General features: G+C 41.0%; 1 protein-coding gene across 4 annotated transcripts in view; it reads right to left on the reverse strand.

The window, feature by feature from the left end:
- The window catches only part of gria3b (glutamate receptor, ionotropic, AMPA 3b), a 420,593-nt gene that overhangs the window by 122,689 nt on the left and 279,330 nt on the right, over positions 1-18,574 (reverse strand). For all 4 annotated transcript variants that reach the window (XR_009806959.1, XM_061901989.1, XM_061901988.1 and 1 more), the window contains 2 exons: positions 9,253-9,414; positions 3,781-3,948 (listed from right to left, as the gene is read on the reverse strand). Coding sequence is in view for 3 of the 4 variants with exons in the window: in XM_061901989.1 (XP_061757973.1) it covers positions 3,781-3,948; positions 9,253-9,414 (330 nt within the window). In the remaining variant the exon portion in view is untranslated. The remainder of the gene's footprint in view (positions 1-3,780; positions 3,949-9,252; positions 9,415-18,574) is intronic.

Genomic DNA, 18,574 nt, shown 5'->3' on the forward strand with positions numbered 1-18,574 from the left:
GCTACGGGAGTTACGTAAATCCTTCAGGGAGGGAAGGGGCCAGCCGATGATTTTTTGTGCAGACTTTATGAACCTCTGAATCGCCTGTTTGTCTGCTTCAGTGCAGCTGGCGTACCACACTGTTATGAAATACGTCAGCATATGACATGATCCTCAGAATACAGAACTACAGCTGTCCTCTCATAGGAAGTTTCACCAATTAAATGTTAAAGCAAATTCCAGCATCTTCTGTGACAATATTGAAAACTGCTGTTTAGCAGTAATGAAGTTGTCTTCTTTGATTGATTGAATGATTGATTGATTGATTGAAACTTTTATTAGTAGATTGCACAGTACAGTACATATTCCGTACAATTGACCACTAAATGGTAACACCCGAGTAAGTTTTTCAACTTGTTTAAGTCGGGGTCCACGTTAATCAATTCATGGTGAAACTCCAACTACCATATATTGAAGGACGGAACATTCTAAATGTGAATCATAATTTAAGGTAATAATGTTTTATAATCATGCTGTATGAAAATGTCATCCGAAGGGACACTAAACCAGATTTTGTTTTTGGAAAAATATATTAGTTTTAACTAAGGGATAGATACCAAAATGCAGTGGTTCTCAAATGGGGGTACGTGTACCCCTGGGGGTACTTGAAGGTATGTCAAGAGGTACGTGAGATTTTTGGAAATTTTTCTAAAAATAGCAGCAATTCAAAAAGTATTATTTATTGAATAATACTTCCAAAAATATGAATGTAAGTTCATAAACTGTGAAAAGGAATGCAACAATGCAATATTCAGTTTTGACAGCTAGATTTTTTGTGGACATGTTCCATAAATATTGATGTTAAATATTTTCTTTTTTGTGAAGAAATGTTTGGAATGAAGTTGATGAATCCAGATGGATCTCTATTACAATCCCCAAAGAGGGCACTTTAAGTTGATGATTACTTCTATGTGTAGAAATCTTCATTTATAATTGAATCACGTGTTTATTTTTCAACAAGTTTTTAATTATTTTTATATCTTTTTTTCTGAATAGTTCAGGAAAAACCACTACAAATTAGCAATATTTTGCACTGTTATACAATTTAATGAATCAGAAACTGATGACATAGTGCTGTATTTTACTTCTTTATCTCTTTTTTTCAACCAACAATGCTTTGCTCTGATTAGGGGGTACTTGAATTAAAAAAACATTTTCACAGGGGGTACATCACTAAAAAAAAGGTTGAGAACCACTGGCATACAAAACCACATTACTATTAATGCCTGGATGACAAGAAAATAAATATTCTCTTTTACCAATATTTGAAACACGTAAACAAAGTAACCCAAATTTCCCAGTTGTGGGATCAATAAAAAAATATCTTATCTTACCTTAAACCACAGAAATTAAATACTAACCTTTTCCCTTTAGGGGACCTGTTTTTTTGTCCCCATACCGTCAGAGGTACCCTGAAGTTGACGGTGTAAACAGAGCGATTTCCCCATTAAAAGCCTACAGAAACCCACTACTACCAACCACGCAGTCTGATAGTTTATAAATCAATGATGAAATATTAACATTGCAACACATGCCAATACGGCCTTTTTAGTTTACTAAATTGCAATTTTAAATTTCCAGCGAAGTGTCGTGTTGAAAACGTCGCGGTATGATGACGCTAATGTTGACTCGTGCTTGTGACGTTATTGGTTGTAGCGGACATTTTATTCCAGCACCACTCACAGCAAAAGACGTCCGATTTAATCGCATAATTACACAGTATTCTGGACATCTGTGTTGCTGAATCTTTTGCAATTTGTTTAATTAATAATGGAGACTAAAAAGAAAAATGCTGTTGGTGGAAAGCGGCGTATTAAAGCTGCCTTTAGCAACACAAACACAGCCGGTGTTTCTTTGTTTGTTGTGAAGCTTTAATATGGAACAGAGCGGTCAAGCGAACATGTTTCTCTACCACATGTCAACCGGCAGGTTTCGGTGAGAAAATTGTGGTAATAAGTCGGCTCTTACTGTAAACATGAGCGGAACTTGTGTCGTTCTTCCTGCAGCTGTCAAAGAGGTAGCTGCGACTTTCTTGGCTCCTCCATGGCTTCCCTCAGAGACACTGGCGGTCAACACACCCCTCCGACTTCCCGGTATGACTTTATAATCTCACTTAAAAACTAGTAACACAATAGGCAGATAAGGGATTTTCCATAATTATTCTAGTTAATGTGTCTATAAAATCTGAATCGCTCCCACTGCCCTCGTCTTTTTTTTTTCTTCTAGTCCAGGGGTGCCCATTACTAATTACAGAGTCTCGGAAAACTGGCGTGCACAAGCGATCCCTCAGAAAGGTGGCGTGCACATCACTTGTGCACGCCAGCTTTCCGAGACTCTTATTTTGTTAGCGCAGGCAGCATGAAGCAGGGCTTTTATTGTGAAGATAAGAAATGTGCAGTCTGCCTTTAGAGTTTTGACGGAAGGGACGGCGCGAAAGTCTGTTGAAATAAAAAGTGTTTCTCGCCTTCCTCTCTGTCATTTTTTCATAATAATGAACTGGCAGCAGCCAGCGTCATCTCACAAGACCCTCGGGTGCCGTGAATGTCAATCAAGCAAGCTACGGAATTTGCCGCCAATGTTTTTCTTGTAAAGTGTATGGAAGCTGGATGAATTAGATGCCAAAAACCAACCACTTTCATGTGGTATTGTACAGAAAGGACAACTTTTTTTCTCCTCCATTTGAAAATGTGGGCGTTATCATCATTACTGTCTGATTCCAATCAATGCAAGTCATCAGAATCAGGTAATACACCAACTTATATTCTTGTCTTCGTGAAAGAAAGACATCTATATGTGTTACACATGCTTGTATTATCATTAAACACATTTAACTTGTTTACAAAAATGTCTCTTTCATAAATAAATACATATAAATGATATATATAAATGAGGTAGATCCCCTCGAGTTGGTCAATTGAAAAGTAGCTCGCCTGCAGAAAAAGTGTGAGCGCCCCTGTCCTAGTCCTTCACTCTCACTATCCTCATCCACGAATCTTTCATCCTCGCTCAAATAATGGGGAAATCGTCGCATTCTCGGTCCGAATCGCGTTTGCTACTGGTGGCCATGATTGTAAACAATGTGAGGATGTGAGGAGCCCTACAACCCATGACGTCACGCGCACATCGTCTGCTACTTCCGGTACAGGCAAGGCTTTTTTAATAGCGACCAAAAGTTGCGAACTTTATCGTCAATGTTCTCTACTAAATCCTTTCAGCAAAAATATGGCAATATGGCGAAATGATCAAGTATGACACATAGAATGGACCTGCTATCCCCGTTTGAATACAAAAATCTAATTTCAGGAGGCCTTTACTGTACAGTAAGTACGCATTGCCAGAACACACACACACACACACACACACACACACAAACAAAGCTCTGCAACATAGATCACGTTGCATATTTAGCTGGTTTGGTGATGTTCATGTCCTTGGCATTAGTAGAGTGTGCACACAGTCTGTTAATCAAACGACGAACTGGATTCATTTGAATAAAAGATGTCGTTTTTATGGTAATGAGGGTCTGAATTTGAGTGAGCTCTGTGCAAAGATATCTGCAGGCGGGCGGGAGCAGAACATCTCCGCACTCGCTTCCCTTCTCCCTGTCACTTTCCATCTTTATCTCGCTGCCGCTCACTGTCTCTGCTTCGCTTCTTCCAGCCTTTTCCTTCGCTTATTCACTCGCCTGACTCTCGCTCCCCCAGCCCTCACCCGCTTTTTTTTTTGTCCGTCCTCCCCTACCGTTTTGAGAGCTCTCTCGATATCGATGCCTTGGCTCCAAGGTACAGCAGGATTGGCGAGGCAGTCTCCGGCGCTGCCCCGGCGGGAGACGTCCACGCGTTGGCGCCGCAGGTACCGGAAGGCCTCCGCTATCACGATGATGGCATCGTGGGTCAGCGCTGAAGTGTACTGCAAAAAAAAAAAAAAAAAAACATTTAGCAAAACCGCATTATTGCTTTTGTGCGTCCTCTCTGGATCGCCTTTTCACGCAACTGAAATAGCAGCACACAAAACAGCTGTGGTGATTTTTTTGACTCAGCTACCAACTAAACTCGTAGGACTTTGCTTCGCTCAGGCGGCTTCCAACTAAAGGAACTTGGCACTTGATGTAAAAAAGAGGAACCGGAGCAGCGTGATATAGCTGGCCTCTTTGGCGCATTACTCATCTCTCTATTCAGGATTTGGTGACAACTTTTCCTCCTTCTAAAGAGCTTTTAGTTGGATCAGTACAAAAAAGTAATGACCCTATGATTAGTAGAACATAGATCAAATTAAGGGCAGATGCGGCCTGTTAAGCTTTTCAATCCGGCCTGCTGGACATCCATCTTCTTCCGCTTATTTGAGGTCAGGTCACGGGGGCAGCAGCCTAAGCAGGGAAGCCCAGACTTCCCTCTCCCCAGCCACTTCGTCTAGCTCTTCTCTGTGGATCCCGAGGCATTCTCAGGCCAGCCGGGAGACATAGTCTTCCCAACGTGTCCTGGGTCTTCCCCGTGGCCTCCTACAGGTCGGACGTGCCCTAAACACCTCCTTAGGGAGGCGCTCGAGTGGCATCCTAACCAGCTGCCCGAACCACCTCATCTGGCTCCTCCTAATTTTGGTACCGGTACCAAAATTTTGGTATCGGGACAAGACTGGTATGGTATTTTGTTTCCTGTCCTGTGCCCTAACTTTGTATTGTTCACTTCCTGGTGCTGTGCACAGGCGTCCACACCAACTACCTGACACACCTGCACCCGGTTGGCAATCAGTCTCCTATTTTAGTCCGGCGCTGTCTTCCTGACATGGTCGGTTCATTGTTATGCACTGCTCTGCTTCGCAGGTTTAGACTTAGACTTCCTTTATTCCCATTCAGATTTGAACTTTACAGCGCAGATAAGAACGACATTTTGTTGCATTTGCTCGTTGTAGTGCAGGATAAAAGAGCAATAAGGTGCAGATGTAAATAAATAGATTACTGTACGGATAAATACATTGCACTTTTGCATATGCATCCACGTTTATGGATGTATGTTATATAGTCTTTATAGTCCAGCGAGGGGGAGGGGGGTGGGACTGAGGGGATTATTATGATGCGTTCAAGAGTCTTACGGCCTGAAGTAAGAAGCTGTTAAGGAACCTGGAGGTTCTGCTACGGAGGCTGCGGAAGCACTGGTCAGGCAGCGGCTTTTTCTTTGTTGTATGTTTGCCTTAAACAAAAGAAGTTCCATGTCTTGTGCATTTATTAGTTGCACTTGCCTTCTTTTGTTTCTTTTTACTACTCCCAGTTGTGTGTTTCTCCACTCCTTTATAAGTATATTTTATTTTGATGATTAAAGAATATTAGTTTACCCACCTTCTGCTTGTCGTCTGCTGCATCTTATATCCACTTTGTTAAAGCCTCCACTATGTTCGTAGCGTTTTATGTGGGGTTTTTTTGTGAAAAAAAACAAAACAAATTTATAATAGTTTCCAAATATTTTTAAATATTTTTAAATTGAGCTTGGGTCACAAGCAGTTAGCACGTGTGAAACAGGATGGGTTTTTTGTGTGCGAGATAATGTGTGCATAGGGTTGGAATTGGGGGTTAAATCACCAAAAATGTTTCGCGGGCGAGGCCACTGCTGCTGCCCACTGCTCCCCTCACCTCCCAGGGGGTGATCAAGGGTGATGGGTCAAATGTGGGGAAATAATTACACCATACCTAGTGTGTGTGTAACAATCACTGGTACATTTTTGTGCTCTGTTTGTGTAAAAATGTTTGTTTGCGTGAGTTTGAAAGAGTGTGCTTATGTCCATTTTGTGTTGAGCAGGTAAAAAAAAATGTTAATCAAACATAGATTTGAATGAAGCTAAGCATCTAGTCAAAATTTTTAAGCATTAAATACTCTAAAATTGTCCAAAATTAAAGATTTAAAAAAAATAGTCTATCTACGATTTACTGCGATTAATTACGAGTTAACTACAGACAAGACAATTAATTGTGATTAAATATGTCAACCATTTGACAAGACTAGTCCTAATCACTTTGAAATGTATCCATTCATTTTGTTTTAGGGTTTTTTTTTTCTCTCTTTCTCTCTTCGCTTTTTTCAACTCCATTTACTCTGCTATAGTCACTGTAAGTCCAGATGCAAACAGTTTTATTTACACCTTTATCAATTTACCCAACCCTAAACCTAGTCTAACCCTAACCCAAACCCTGACTCTAACACTAGCACTAACCCCAACCCTAACCTTAACCCTAACCCCACCCCAACCCTTAGCCCTGAACCTAATCAACTCTCGATCTTTATGCCTAACCCTAATCTTAACCCCAACCCTAACCTTAACCCTAACCCCAACTCTTAGCCCTAACCCTAACCAACTCTCGTCCTTTATGCCTAACTTTAACCAACTGTTTTTCTTTATGCCTAACACTAACCCTGACTCTAACACTAACACTAACCCCAACCCCAACCCTAACCTTAACCCTAACCCCACCCCAACCCTTAGCCCTGACCCTAATCAACTCTCGATCTTTATGCCTAACCCTAATCTTAACCCCAACCCTAACCTTAACCCTAACCCCAACTCTTAGCCCTAACCCTAACCAACTCTCGTTCTTATGCCTAACATTAACCAACTCTTTTTCTTTATGCCTAACCCAAACCCTGACTCTAACACTAACACTAACCCCAACCCTAACCTTAACCCTAACCCCACCCCAACCCTTAGCCCTGACCCTTATCAACTCTCGACCTTTATGCCTAACCCTAATCTTAACCCCAACCCTAACCCTAACCCTAACCCAACTCTTAGCCCTGACCCTAACCAACTCTCGTTCTTTATGCCTAACCCTAACCAACTCTATTTCTTTATGCCTAACCCTAACCAACTCTCGTTCTTATGCCTAACCTTAACCGACTCTTTTTCTTTATGCCTAACCCAAACCCTAACTCTAACACTAACACTAACACCAACCCCAACCCGAACCCAACCCTTAGCCCTGACCCTAATCAACTCTCGATCTTTATGCCTAACCATAATCTTAACCCCAACCCTAAACTTAACCCCAACCCCAACTCTTAGCCCTAACCCTAACCAACTCTCGTCCTTTATGCCTAACCTTAATCTTAACCCCAACCCTAACCCCAACTTTTAGCCCTAACCCTAACCAACTCTCGTTCTTTATGCCTAACCTTAATCTTAACCCCAACCCTAACCTTAACCCTAACCCCAACTCTTAGCCCTAACCCTAACCAACTCTCGTCCTTTATGCCTAACTTTAACCAACTGTTTTTCTTTATGCCTAACACTAACCCTGACTCTAACACTAACACTAACCCCAACCCCAACCCTAACCTTAACCCTAACCCCACCCCAACCCTTAGCCCTGACCCTAATCAACTCTCGATCTTTATGCCTAACCCTAATCTTAACCCCAACCCTAACCTTAACCCTAACCCCAACTCTTAGCCCTAACCCTAACCAACTCTCGTTCTTATGCCTAACATTAACCGACTCTTTTTCTTTATGCCTAACCCAAACCCTGACTCTAACACTAACCCCAACCCCAACCCTAACCTTAACCCTAACCCCACCTCAACCCTTAGCCCTAACCCTAATCAACTCTCGATCTTTATGCCTAACCCTAATCTTAACCCCAACCCTAACCTTAACCCTAACCCCAACTCTTAGCCCTAACCCTAACCAACTCTCGTTCTTATGCCTAACATTAACCAACTCTTTTTCTTTATGCCTAACCCAAACCCTGACTCTAACACTAACACTAACCCCAACCCTAACCTTAACCCTAACCCCACCCCAACCCTTAGCCCTGACCCTTATCAACTCTCGACCTTTATGCCTAACCCTAATCTTAACCCCAACCCTAACCCTAACCCTAACCCAACTCTTAGCCCTGACCCTAACCAACTCTCGTTCTTTATGCCTAACCCTAACCAACTCTATTTCTTTATGCCTAACCCTAACCAACTCTCGTTCTTATGCCTAACCTTAACCGACTCTTTTTCTTTATGCCTAACCCAAACCCTAACTCTAACACTAACACTAACACCAACCCCAACCCGAACCCAACCCTTAGCCCTGACCCTAATCAACTCTCGATCTTTATGCCTAACCATAATCTTAACCCCAACCCTAAACTTAACCCCAACCCCAACTCTTAGCCCTAACCCTAACCAACTCTCGTCCTTTATGCCTAACCTTAATCTTAACCCCAACCCTAACCCCAACTTTTAGCCCTAACCCTAACCAACTCTCGTTCTTTATGCCTAACCTTAATCTTAACCCCAACCCTAAACTTAACCCCAACCCCAACTCTTAGCCCTAAACCTAACTCTAACCCTATCCCAGCCCCAACCCCTAACCCTAACCCCAACCCCAACCCCAACCCAAACACGCTTGTTCTTCTCAGGGTAGTGGGGGTTGGGGGGCTGGAACCTATCCCAGCTGCACTTGATCGGAAGGCGTCGTACACCCTGGACAAGTCACCACCTCATGGCAACACAGATAGACAGACAAGCCTTAACTGGTTCTAAATCATTTGAGATTGTGTCAGTGTCTCTTGAGTCCCTGGTGACCAAACCGGTAGACTGCTGGTTCGACTCCAGAGTCTGCTAAATCCTATCAAGGTGTCCTTGAGGAAGACTTTGAGTGCCTAGTTGTTCATGACGCCGATGGCGCATCTCGGGACACATTAGAAGGGCTTTGAGTACCCTGAAGTCAGAAGAGTAGTACATAAGAACAGCACATTTATCTCAGCAATTCAATTAGACGGATTTGATTAGAACTTTTCTTGTGGACATCACCTCTTTCAAACTTTTAGTCCCTCATTTGCATAAGCCCAGTGCATCAATGCGGGGTTTTTTTATCTCCCTTTTAACACAGTCTGACCTTTTCACCAGCGACGGCTTGGCCAACTTGTTTTTTTTGGACCACTGCAGCATGACCAAATCTAATTAAATGCCATTCAAAATCCATTTCTTTCTTGATCATTGTTTAATTAGATGTAAATTGAAGCCGAGATATAACCTTGCCTTGCGCCGCCTATCGATATATTGATTGTTGGGCAGCGGTGCAAAGTTTGTTGGAAGTGGAGAGTGGGATGAAGGCAGCATGACAAAGGCAAACAGGGGATGGGAGCAGAGAGGGGGGGGAAGCGATGGAGATAACTTCAGAGGAAACGATCATCTTACTTTGCATGCACAGTGAAAGGCCTTGCAATCAAAGTACCTTCAGAGGAGCGTTCCGGGCTTCTGGGAATTCTCTTTCATCTAGCCGCTCCCAGCGCTGCATAAACTGCTGCACAATGGGGTTCTCGGGGTTGACTATCTGAAACCCTGAAATGTTGGCTCCTCCGGCAAAGACTTTGTCCAAACTTACATTAGAAAATCCCTGAGACGAGACAGAGGGGGAAATGGGGTTAGTGAAAACTTGTGTAACTCGCATTTCTTTGAGGTTTTTTTTCTTTCTTTTTTTTAATAAAGCCTGAGGCGAAACACTACAAAAAATATTAGCTGTATTTTGGCAGTGAGCAACGTGCATTTTTATTAAGAACATCGTGCCGCAGGCTGGGTGACGGCAACATGTGTTTGCTATTACACTCAAGCAAATGTTTCCCTTTAAAGTTTGCGGTGCAACCTGAAGTCGGATAAACAACTTCCCAGTGGACACTTAACTTAATGGTATGTGTTGGAATATTTTAAATGCCATCCATCCATTTTCTGCCGCTTGTCGGGCGGAAGGCGGTGTACACCCTGGACAAGTGGCCACCTCATCGCAGGGCCAACACAGATAGACAGACAACATTCACACTCACATTCACACACTAGGGCCAATTTAGTGTTGCCAATCAACCTATCCCCAGGTGCATGTTTTTTAAATTAATTTGCATCTCATCCATTGGATCACACTCCTCAGCCTTCCCGGTAAGGTTTATTCAGGTGTACTGGAGAGGAGGCTACGTCGGATAGTCGAACCTCGGATTCAGGAGGAACAGTGTGGTTTTCGCCCTGGTCGTGGAACTGTGGACCAGCTCTATACTCTCGGCAGGGTTCTTGAGGGTGCATGGGAGTTTGCCCAACCAGTCTACATGTGCTTTGTGGACTTGGAGAAGGCATTCGACCGTGTCCCTCGGGAAGTCCTGTGGGGAGTGCTCAGAGAGTATGGGGTATCGGACTGTCTTATTGTGGCGGTCCGCTCCCTGTATGATCAGTGTCAGAGCTTGGTCCGCATTGCCGGCAGTAAGTCGGACAAATTTCCAGTGAGGGAAGGCTGTCCTTTGTCACCGATTCTGTTCATAACTTTTATGGACAGAATTTCTAGGCGCAGTCAAGGCGTTGAGGGGTTCCGGTTTGGTGACCGCAGGATTAGGTCTCTGCTTTTTGCAGATGATGTGGTCCTGATGGCTTCATCTGACCGGGATCTTCAGCTCTTACTGGATCGGTTCGCAGCCGAGTGTGAAGCGACCGGAATGAGAATCAGCACCTCCAAATCCGAGTCCATGGTTCTCGCCCGGAAAAGGGTGGAATGCCATCTCCGGGTTGGGGAGGAGACCCTGCCCCAAGTGGAGGAGTTCAACTACCTAGGAGTCTTGTTCACGAGTGAGGGAAGAGTGGATCGTGAGATCGACAGGCGGATCGGTGCGGCGTCTTCAGTAATGCGGACGTTGTACCGATCCGTTGTGGTGAAGAAGGAGCTGAGCCGGAAGGCAAAGCTCTCAATTTACCGGTCGATCTACGTTCCCATCCTCACCTATGGTCATGAGCTTTGGGTCATGACCGAAAGGATAAGATCACGGGTACAAGCGGCCGAAATGAGTTTCCTCCGCCGTGTGGCGGGGCTCTCCCTTAGAGATAGGGTGAGAAGCTCTGCCATCCGGGAGGAACTCAAAGTGAAGCCGCTGCTCCTTCACATCGAGAGGAGCCAGATGAGGTGGTTCGGGCATCTGGTCAGGATGCCACCCGAACGCCTCCCTAGGGAGGTGTTTAGGGCACGTCCAACCGGTAGGAGGCAACGGGGAAGACCCAGGACACGTTGGGAAGACTATGTCTCCCAGCTGGCCTGGGAACGCCTCGGGATCCCCCGGGAAGAGCTAGACGAAGTGGCTGGGGAGAGGGAAGTCTGGGTTTCCCTGCTTAGGCTGTTGCCCCCGCGACCCGACCTCGGATAAGCGGAAGATGATGGATGGATGGATGGATGGATGCATCTCATCCATCTCTATAAATCACTCCACTATTTAGTTATCAGAATTGTATTCATTGTTTGGCAACACTATAGTATGAGGAACACATATTCACCATTAATTAGTTGCTTATAAAATTAGTAACATATTGGCTCTTAATTAGTCATTATGAAGTACTTATTAATGCCTTATTCTGCATGGCCTTATTATACAACCAGTAAGCCATTAACTAAGAGTCTTCCCTCAAAAACCTCAGAATTATTGCTGATTAGTAACCCTAACCCTTATATGTTCCTCTAGTGCAGGGGTCGGGAACCTTTTTGGCTGCGAGAGCTAAGAATCCAAATATTTTATAATGTACTTCCGTAAGAGCCATAAAACATTTTTTAACACTGAACACAAACGTGTGCATTTTTAGGTAAGACCAACATTTCTAGAGTATAACAGGCCTCTTATTCTTTGTAATAACATTGTTATTCTGAAGCTAACTGTGGAGGGGGCGTGGCCTGCAGGCCTGCAGCGAAGCAGGGGTGTTGCCAGGACCAGCCTTGAAATCAGCAAAAAGTGCGTGGATGGCCCACCTGGGCCTTGTTATTTCATTCCCTGTCGCTCTGTTTAGAAGCAGCAGCCAGGAGTAGAAACGGGGTTGGAGCTGGAGCTAGAGCACGAGCGAGAACGAAAGAAAAAGACAATTGCTGGAAACCAACTGAGAGACTTATTTGAAAAATAAAAAAAATATTGTAACCCTGAAACAGGCTGTCATGTCGGTGCTTGGTGGTCTGAAGAACCCCCAGGAGAGCAAGCCCTAAACTAAAGCTAACTGTGGAGGGGGCGTGGCCTGGGGACCTGCAGCGAAGCAAGGGTGTTTCCAGGACCTGCCTCGAAATCAGCGAAAGGTGCGTAGATGGCCCACCTGGGCCTTGTTATTTCATTCCCGGTCGCTCTGTTTAGAAGCAGCAGCCAGGAGTAGAAACGGGGTTGGAGCTGGAGCCAGAGCACGAGCGAGAACGAAAGAAAAAGACAATTGCTGGAAACCAACTGATAGACTTATTTGAAAAAATAAAAAAAATATTGTAACCTTGAAACAGGCTCTCATGTCGGTGCTTGGTGGTCTGAAGAACCCCCAGGGGAGCAAGCCCTAAACTAACCCATAATAAATAAATCACTTCTTACCCTTAATGCAACTTCTTAAACAAGTGCGGTAGAAAAAAGACGGATGGATTCTAATGCATGAGCATGTTTTCTATTTTGATCGTTATTTTAACACTTTAATTACAAGTGGAATTATTCATTACTTATCGTGTTAAGCAGTGTCACCTCAGATTTATCAGAGAGCCAGATGCAGTCATCGAAAGAGCCACATCTGGCTCTAGAGCCATAGGTTCCCTACCCCTGCCCTAGTGTCCAGATAAATGTAAATTAAGTCTTTGTTACTTAAATTAGCAAATAATTAATGGGGAATATGTTCTTATACTAAAGTGTTACCAATTGTTTATTTATGTATGGGGAACACATATTCACCATTAATTAGTTGCTTGTAAAATTAGTAACATACGGCTTATTAGTGATTCCTAGAGCCCAAAAAAAGTCTGCGGGCTATAGAGCGTTTTCCGTTCGGGCTCCAGTACTCTGGAATACCCTCCCGGTAACAGTTCGAGATGCTACCTCAGTAGAAGCATTTAAGTCTCACCTTAAAACTCATCTGTATACTTTAGCCTTTAAATAGACCTCCTTTTTAGACCAGTTGATCTGCCGCTTCTTTTCTTTCCCCTATGTCCCCCCCTCCCTTGTGGAGGGGGTCCGGTCCGATAACCATGGATGAAATACTGGCTGTCCAGAGTCGAGACCCATGATGGACCGCTCGTCGGGACCCAGGATGGACCGCTCGCCTGTATCGGTTGGGGACATCTCTACGCTGCTGACCCGCCTCCGCTTGAGATGGTCTCCTGTGGACGGGACTCTCGCTGCTGTCTTGGATCCGCTTGAACTGAACTCTCGCGGCTGTGTTGGAGCCAGTATGGATTGAACTTTCACAGTATCATGTTAGACCCGCTCGACATCCATTGCTTTCGGTCCCCTAGAGGAGGAGGGGGGGGGGGGGAGTTCCCCACATCTGAGGTCCTCTCCAAGGTTTCTCATAGTCAGCATTGTCACTGGCGTCCCACTGGATGTGAATTCTCCCTGCCCACTGGGTGTGAGTTTTCCTTGCCCTTTTGTGGGTTCTTCCGAGGATGTTGTAGTCATAATGATTTGTGCAGTCCTTTGAGACATTTGTGATTTGGGGCTATATAAATAAACATTGATTGATTGATTGATTGATGTGTTTCATCATTGATTAGTTACTCCTATTTATTTATTTACTCATGTATGCAACAATAAATTGGCCCTAGTGTGTGGATTTGAGTGTGAATGTTATTTGTCTATCTGTGTTGGCCACATGGAGAAAAAAATCTACTCCCAAGTGGGCCGGACTGGTAACATCACGGCACGATAATTTAAAAATGAAGACAACTTTACAGCAGTGTTAATTTTGTTGACGAAAAATGTCCGTCATAGTTATCGTCAACAACCTTTTTTTTTGGACTAAAACAAGACAATAACTAAATAAAAAATAATTTACGCGGACTAAGACGATGACGAGTTGTATTGACGAATAAAAACGAGACAAAAATGTCTGCCAGAGACGAGATCCAATCGGAAGTCATTTGGTTAGGAAGAGGCGGGAGGAGTTGGGAAGAGAACCAATCAGAGCGACGTGGTAAGGAAGTTACGTAAACGTAGTTTGCGTTTGAGACTGACTGCAGAAGACAACATGTCAACGCCGGGGAGGAAGAGGAGAGAGGACATATGGGGACATTTTATATTTGACGTCAAAGATGACAAGACGCAGTGTAAGAAATTACGGGGAAAAACACAACAAACTTGAAGCGACATTTACAGTCCAATCACCCCGAAATCCACACACAAGTAAGCATTTTCCACAACATACAACTCACTCGACGTTATCCCGTTTATTACACGGCTTACTCGTGAAATACTAAACTTGAGACATGATTTTCATCAAAATACGACTTGTATCGGTGATTTTTCCACTGTTTTGCTTTGACTTTCAGAAATTGAAGGGAAAGTTTACATATTACCCTTTAGTCGACTAAATCTACTGTAGTTTTCATCGACTGTAATCTTATGATATTTCGTCAACTAAAACTAGACTAAAACTAAAACAATTTAAATAACTAAATTATGACTAAAACTAAATTACATTTTAGTTAAAAGACTATGACGAAAACTAAATCAAATTTTGCTGTCAAAATTAACACTGCTTCACAAACGTAGAACAAGCACATTCTGAAAATGTACAAATTATTATGTTGTTGTTTTTTTTACACTTACATGTTGCGTTTAATAGTATTAAATCTGTTTTCGTCTACGCTGTTTATACTTTCTGAATAAATTGTGTGATTATGTTCATCAGTCAACTCATTGGTGTTAATTTACAATCTATCAAGATAAAAAAATAATATCAAAATACATTTTTTTGTTGAAATAAAGATAAATACTGTATTTAAATATCTGCTTGACTTATTATTTCAAAACAAATAATCCAATTGACAATAGATTTTTTGGTTACATTTTACCATAAAATCCACTTTGGTATTTCTTTATTCCACATACAGTAATACACTAAAACATTAAAACAAACAAACAAAAAAAATTAAAACAAAAAGATTTTACAGTAAAAAAAACAACAACACAAAAACGGCAGCTCTAAAACCGCTAAAAAAGGGGTATTGTTTTTCCATGTATTACATTTTTTTATATGCTGTAAAAAAACAAAACACTGCTTTTACTGTAAAATTTTGGTGACTGAGCTGCCAGTTTTCAAAGTAACAGTTTTATATATTTTTTACAGCTTATGTAAAAAAATTATATATATGTATATATATATATATATATGTATATATATATATATATATATATATATGTATATATATATATACACATATATATATACATATTTATATATATATATATATACATATATATATATATATATATATATGATATATACACATACATACATACATATACATATTTATATATATATATACATACATACATATATATACATATATACATACATACATACATATATATATATATACATATATACATACATATATATATATATATATATATATATATATATATATATATATATATATATATATATATATACATATATATATTTACAGATTGTTTGTCAATAGAAAAATGGGCCCTAGTGTGTGAATGTGAGTGTGAATGTTGTCTATCTGTGTTGGCCCTGTGATGAGGTGGCGACTTGTCCAGAAGGGACAAGCGGTAGGAAATGGATGGATGGATGTATTTATTTACTGTTGTGTTGCAATTTGAGCACAAACAAATGTGTGCTATGATACAAAAAGGGCCGGGAATAATTATAAAAGCTCTGCTTCCTCCTACTTCCGTTCGGACATGTTGTAATGAGAAACTGGACATATGTGATGTATTATATTGTAAATGTGTGCATGTTCGAAATAAACCAGAGGTGTCAAACTTACAGCCCGGTCAGGGCAGATCAGGCCCGCAAACAGGTCTTATCTGGCCCAGCGGGATGAGTTTGCTAAGTGTAAAAATGAGCCAACATTTTTGAAAGAAAGAAACTGTTGTTCTAAATGTGTCCACTAGATGTCACAATAGCAATTATTTGTATATTTGTAGGTGATGTAAAAAAAAATAAACCACATGATGTTAGTGCACCAGTCAAGGAAAATGAGCAAATGACTTAAATAGCATCCTGTAATTTTCATCCATGCATTTTCTACGGCTTGTCCCTGGCGGGGGGGTACTGGAGACTATCTCAGTGATATTTGGGCGGAAGGCGGTCTACACTCAGGACAAGTCGCCACCTCATCACAGGGCCAACACAGATAGACAACATTCACACACTTGGGCCCATTTTTGTATTTTAGTACAAACAACCTATATATATATATATATATATATATATATATATATATATATATATATATATATATATATATGTGTCTTGATTGGATTATCCAGAGAATAGTGCTCGATACCGTGGTAGAGCGCAATATGTATGTGTGGAAAAAATCACGACTACTTCATCTCTACAGAACTGTTTCATGAGTGAGGGGTTCCTTCAATCATCAAGAGATTTATATATATATATAAAATAGATTAACAATATTTTTTTAAATAAGCTGTAAAAATATATAATAATGTTATTTTGAAAACTTGCAGTTCTGTCACCAAAATTTTACAGTAAAAGCAGTGTTGTTGTTTTTTACAGCATATAAAAAAATGGAATACATGGAAAAACAATACCACTCTTTTAGCGGTATTAGAGCCAATGTTTTTTTGTTTTTTTTTTACTGTAAAACGTGTTGTTTTAATGTTTTGTTTTTTAATGTTTTAGTGTCTTACTGTATATGGAATAATGAAGTACCTAAGTAGATTTTACAGTAAAAAACTAAGTTGGCGGAATATAACCGTAAAATCTATCGTCAATTTTTACAGTCTACAATTGGATTATTTGTTTTGAAATAATATGTTTCGCAGATAATTAAATACATTGTTTATCTATAATATTATGTTGAGGGTCAATTTGACCCATTTCAGTTTTTGTGTTTATCAAAGTACTGGTTATCCTTTCTTTTTCTTGCTGAAATTTGGTGACTTTTCCTCATCTAGGGTCGTGAACTGGTGTGTAAAATCTGGACACTTTGTTGTGTAGTGGAATGTCTTGCAAAGTTTGTATACAAAGATGATGTTGTGGGTCATTTTGACCCAGACACTTTAATGTGGGTAAATAGCCAAAATAAACAAGTCTCTTTGATGTACTTTTTACTTTGATGTACAATTGTTTGTATTTTGATTGCCTCTGAGACCCAGAGCCAGGTGTGTGAAGAGAGGGAACTTTCTCACACTTGTCCTTGTCACTGTTCTCATGTCATCTCTTTGACAAACTCACCAAAAATGAGCTCCAGAAGGATGACATCTGGGGAGACAAGGACAAGTTCCCTCTCTTCACACACCTGGCTCTGGGTCTCAGAGACAATCAAAATACAAACAATTGTACATCAAAGTAAAAATTACATCAAGGAGACATGTTTATTTTTGGATCTGAACAGGTATTTACCCACATTAAAGGGCCTGGGTCAAAATGACCCGCAACATCATCTTTTTATACGAACTTTGCACAAACATTCCACTACACAACAAAGTGTCCAGATTTACATACCAGTTCATGACCCTAGATGAGGAAAAGTCACCAGATTTCAGCAAGAAAAAGAAAGGATAACCATTACTTTGATCAACACAAAAACTGAAATGGGTCAAATTGACCCTTAACATAATACAATTGGAATAAAAAATGTATTTTATGTCACTTTTCTAAACGTTTATATAACCTAAAATAAAATTGTTATTGGTTTAACCTGTTTTCTTGACTGTTTTGAGTGCCTTTTACACAGTGCGGGTCAAAACGACCCGCAACACAATCACTGTCATTTTTTCCAACATAATACAAGGGGTTAACAAAAAATATTGATTTTAATATTTTTTTTATCTACATAGATTGAAAATAAACACCAATACGTTGACTGATAAACATAATCACACAATTTATTCAGAAAGTATAAATAATGTCGACGAAAACAGATGGTATACTATTGAACTGTGCTGAAAATTTTTATTTTCTTGAAGGAACTTTCCTGAAGGAATACATAAAGTACTATTTAATCCATCTAAATGCAACATGTAAGTGTAAAAAAAAACAAAAAACATAATGAATTGTACATTTTCAGAATGTGCTTGTTCTATTTTTAAACAAAAGAACAATCTGAAGTTGCCTTTATTTTTAAGTTATCGTGCCATGATGTTACCAGTCCGGCCCACTTGGGAGTAGATTTTTTTTCTCCATGTGGCCCCCGATCTGAAATGAGTTTGACACCCCGGAACTAAACAAACACCATAAACATACTTTAAGCATCTCAAGTAACCACCTTGAAATCCTGCTGTCATAATTTGGTTTCCGAGGCAAAATGATGTTGTTTTTGTGTTTGCAGGATTGAATGTGTATTCTGCATGGAAAAAGTAGTGTGGGATCACTAAAACACATTCTCTTCTCCGAGTGAGTGGGCTGCAGGCAAATGGCCGTCCTCCACAGGCCAGTGCCAGTGTTTACTGCTAGTTTCTATTGCCGGAAGGGCTTTTATTTTGTATTGAACATTCCCACTTATAAGGACATACACAACGGTGTCTTGCGGCCAGATTGCTATTGATACGCCATTGCAAAACAAGTGTTTGGCCTTTTAACGTAAA

Source organism: Nerophis ophidion, linkage group LG05 (genome assembly GCF_033978795.1).
Source record: "Nerophis ophidion isolate RoL-2023_Sa linkage group LG05, RoL_Noph_v1.0, whole genome shotgun sequence".
Lineage (NCBI taxonomy): Eukaryota > Metazoa > Chordata > Actinopteri > Syngnathiformes > Syngnathidae > Nerophis > Nerophis ophidion.